General features: G+C 40.5%; 1 protein-coding gene across 1 annotated transcript in view; it reads left to right on the top strand.

Moving 5' to 3' along the window:
- Positions 1 to 2,404: 2,404 nt before the first annotated feature.
- LOC113471943 (protein mini spindles-like) overlaps positions 2,405 to 3,212 on the top strand; it is a gene marked incomplete at its 3' end in the record, with an annotated part of 8,381 nt that continues 7,573 nt past the window's right edge. The window contains exon 1 of the mRNA XM_026831434.1: positions 2,405 to 2,461. Within this exon, the coding sequence (XP_026687235.1) occupies positions 2,405 to 2,461 (57 nt within the window). The remainder of the gene's footprint in view (positions 2,462 to 3,212) is intronic.

The raw sequence follows: 3,212 nt of genomic DNA, 5'->3' as shown, positions 1-3,212 counted from the left end.
TGTCCTTAATCCTTCTTATTCCATATACTGCTCTAAATTTTGTATCTGAAAGATTCGACAGAATTAATCGACATTTTCTGATGTGAAAATACTGCGGAGAGATCCAAAGTTTGACAGAAAAAATTCTGTTTCTTGAGAAACTGTATATAAATGATTTAACACCCAAACTTTTAAAGCCTTAAAGAGTCTTCGTAGATTCGTAGAAGCTTAACCCATCCTTTGGCGTTGTTTGCCCCTACACCTAGGCCTCGGATTGGGCTTTTTGTGTATGGAGTACATATTCGAAGAGTCTTCCACCGAAAGCCCTTTCTAATACCCTCCTAAAATCTTACCCGTTTACATGATCCAGTTTTACACGATATAACAAACACCCAAAATTTTCAATGTCTTAAAGAGTGTCCACCAAAAGCCCTTTCTAATACCCTCCCAAACGCTTACCCGTTATCGGACTGTCTTCCAGCTTGACCAGTGTCGCCTGTTGAGTCTGCTGCTGGGCACCCCGCCTCTGTTTACAATCCTGATTAGAAGTAGGGACAGGCTGCGGGGCAGGCGTTGTCAAGGCAACCAACCGGTTGTCGAGAATCAGGGGCGTGGTTTGCGGGTGCGAGGCGTGAGGTAGAATCAGTGACGGTCCCGCGTGCCCCGGGGAAGAAGGCCAGACCACGGTTCGTGGCATCGAGTCTAGGAAAAAAAAAGAAGGAAAAAACAAAAAAAAAAAAAAAAAAAAAAAAAAAAAAAAAACAATTTAAAGCAATAAAAAGAAAAAGATGATAGAATGGGACAAAACCAGCCATCCCAGAAGTTTGTCTGTGTTCTAATTATTAGAATCCCGTAGTCAAATCTTCGACCAAGTTAATTTGTTTTTAGACCTCCTACGACTTATGTTCGTATTCTCTCCATGAGTCCGTCAGTCCCCGAGGACTTATTTGACTAATTAGCCCTCTAGCCTGGGTTGCGCGGTTGTTCACTTGTATACAGCTCTACATTGTGGGTTTCTGTCGATGTCGTAGATTCGTGAAGCTTAGCACACCTATGGGACCTTTGAACCTTTCACGTAAGCCTCTAACACCCATATTTATGAACAAAATGTAATAATAGACAATCTGAATTCTCTTCTATAGGTGTAGAAAGCCCGGGAAGGAAAAACCACAAACTCTGTGGAAAAATCGTCGGAAGTTAAAACTTGAAACTCACTTCCTTCTTTCAATATTAATACCAGCTATCTTTTCTCTTCTCTTTTCACCACCCCGGGCGGGAATCGAACCCGCGGCCTAGCGCTTACAAGGCAGACGCACTACCAACTAAGCTAACTAGGCTGGCTCCTATGGTTTAGTACCTACAGGCGCCTTTTCAGTTTCCAAAACGGAACCGGTTTTTCTGAAAGTTGCCCCAAAGGAAAATACACCTCGACTTGGATCAACTGGTGTACACTGTAAGAGCTTCGATCAACTGTAGAGTCTGTAGGTAGACATGGCTTTAAGGCAATTCCTGCAACTCGGAAAAGAAAATTTCTTTACATAGGTATTTCTTAAGAGCAGAGGCCACATAATCTTTCTTTTCATGTGAGCTTAGACACATCCTGTGATTCTGTAACAGAGAGTTCAAAACTTCAAACACTAGTGGGACGAAGATTTGAATAATGCAACCTAGATACTACCATGTAGAACTACATTATTGGATTGGAAACCGAAGTTCTTACCTCGATTGTACTACATACACAGATTTCTTAAAGTTCATAATATTTAGTGGTTCTCAGTTTGGTGAACGGTAGAGCCCCCTCGGAAAAAAGGACCTTTACGAAGCTCTCAAAAGTCCTTTGGAGCCCAAAATTTAGTGAGAAATTTCCTTTGTGTGTTCACCACCTGCCAAATTTCATCAAAATTGGACTACTCACAGAAAAAAAAAAGTTGTCTACGGTTCTCTGAAGGTGCAATAGGGTCCAAAATTCCAAAAACTCATCGGGGATTTTTCCCTGTCTTGAACAACTTTGTCAAATTTCATGCAAACGGGACCAACCGGCAACCGTTCGAGAGTTATGGTGAAAGGAACAAACAAACAAACAGACAAACAAACACAAAAACCAACTAAACGCAAAATGGTTTCTAAAATGGTGTCGAATCGAAACTTTCAATGTGAAACTTGAAACTCGATTCTTTCGTTGAACCAGTACCATGTGTTCCAAACCCAGACAATCACATGAAGACTTGTATAGCTTTGAATCACGATGTTCCATAAATATTCCTCCATTATTGCTTGACCCAGTTTAATAATGGGACTTTATCTTCCAACTGTTCTATTGGATATGTCTACCGACTATTCTAATGTCCGACTAAGTAGAGATTTTAGCGGATATGGAATTATGGACTTCGGATTGTGATGGGAAGTTGTCCCATTGTTCTTGATGATGAACGGATTGAACACAACGAAACTAGTGAGGAAGATTCATGACATGAAACTTCTAGTGAGAAAGATTCACGAGTCTACTGTGGAAGAATTTTTTCTCCTTCGTACTTACCTAGTCTTGTTTTGGTTTTTAAAATATGAGTTTATTCTATCTGATGGGATTCGAACCGTAGTTCCTTTCTTATGAATTCATTGTCTCACAAGTGGGACTGTCAACAAAGTCACCCTGTCTATGAAAGCTTCCAGAGTCAAACTCTATGAAGATAATCGAGAAATTGCCTCTCAACATTGACCTAGAGATAACAACTTGTGTCATTCTACCTACAGAGTGAATCATTCAGCCTTGCGCCCAGTTACCTTTTACGGAAATTATTAACACTCAGGTTAGGAGATGTGTGGCTGGATTAGGAACAGGTACTTTCTCTGCTACAATCTACAATACCAGGACCGAATTTAGATAGCTAGAGATTTGTGGTGATTGTTTAGGAACTATGAATACTACAATACTAACTTAGTATTTCAGTAAACTATGGAATTGAAAAAAGAACCTTATACATGTGGGCTCAAAATCTAATGAACGGGCCTTTAGTTGAGTGGTAGGTAACACATTTGCTGGTCGTGCAGAAGGTCCTGGGCTCGATGCCCACGATCAACAAAAATTTAAACTCGTACCTAAGTATTTTGATTGCAAATGGGTTCTTATCTTCTTATTTCTATGGGTACTTTCTGGTGTTCTCGAGTTAATTCAGGCGATTCAGCACCAAATTAAGAAGCATTGTCTCTCTTCTCGCCCATCCGATGCAGGACAT

This window comes from Diaphorina citri, unplaced genomic scaffold (assembly GCF_000475195.1).
Source record: "Diaphorina citri unplaced genomic scaffold, Diaci psyllid genome assembly version 1.1 scaffold3344, whole genome shotgun sequence".
Taxonomy (NCBI): domain Eukaryota; kingdom Metazoa; phylum Arthropoda; class Insecta; order Hemiptera; family Psyllidae; genus Diaphorina; species Diaphorina citri.
Note: the sequence above shows the minus strand (reverse complement) of the source record. Positions and strands in the feature narration are given on the sequence as shown.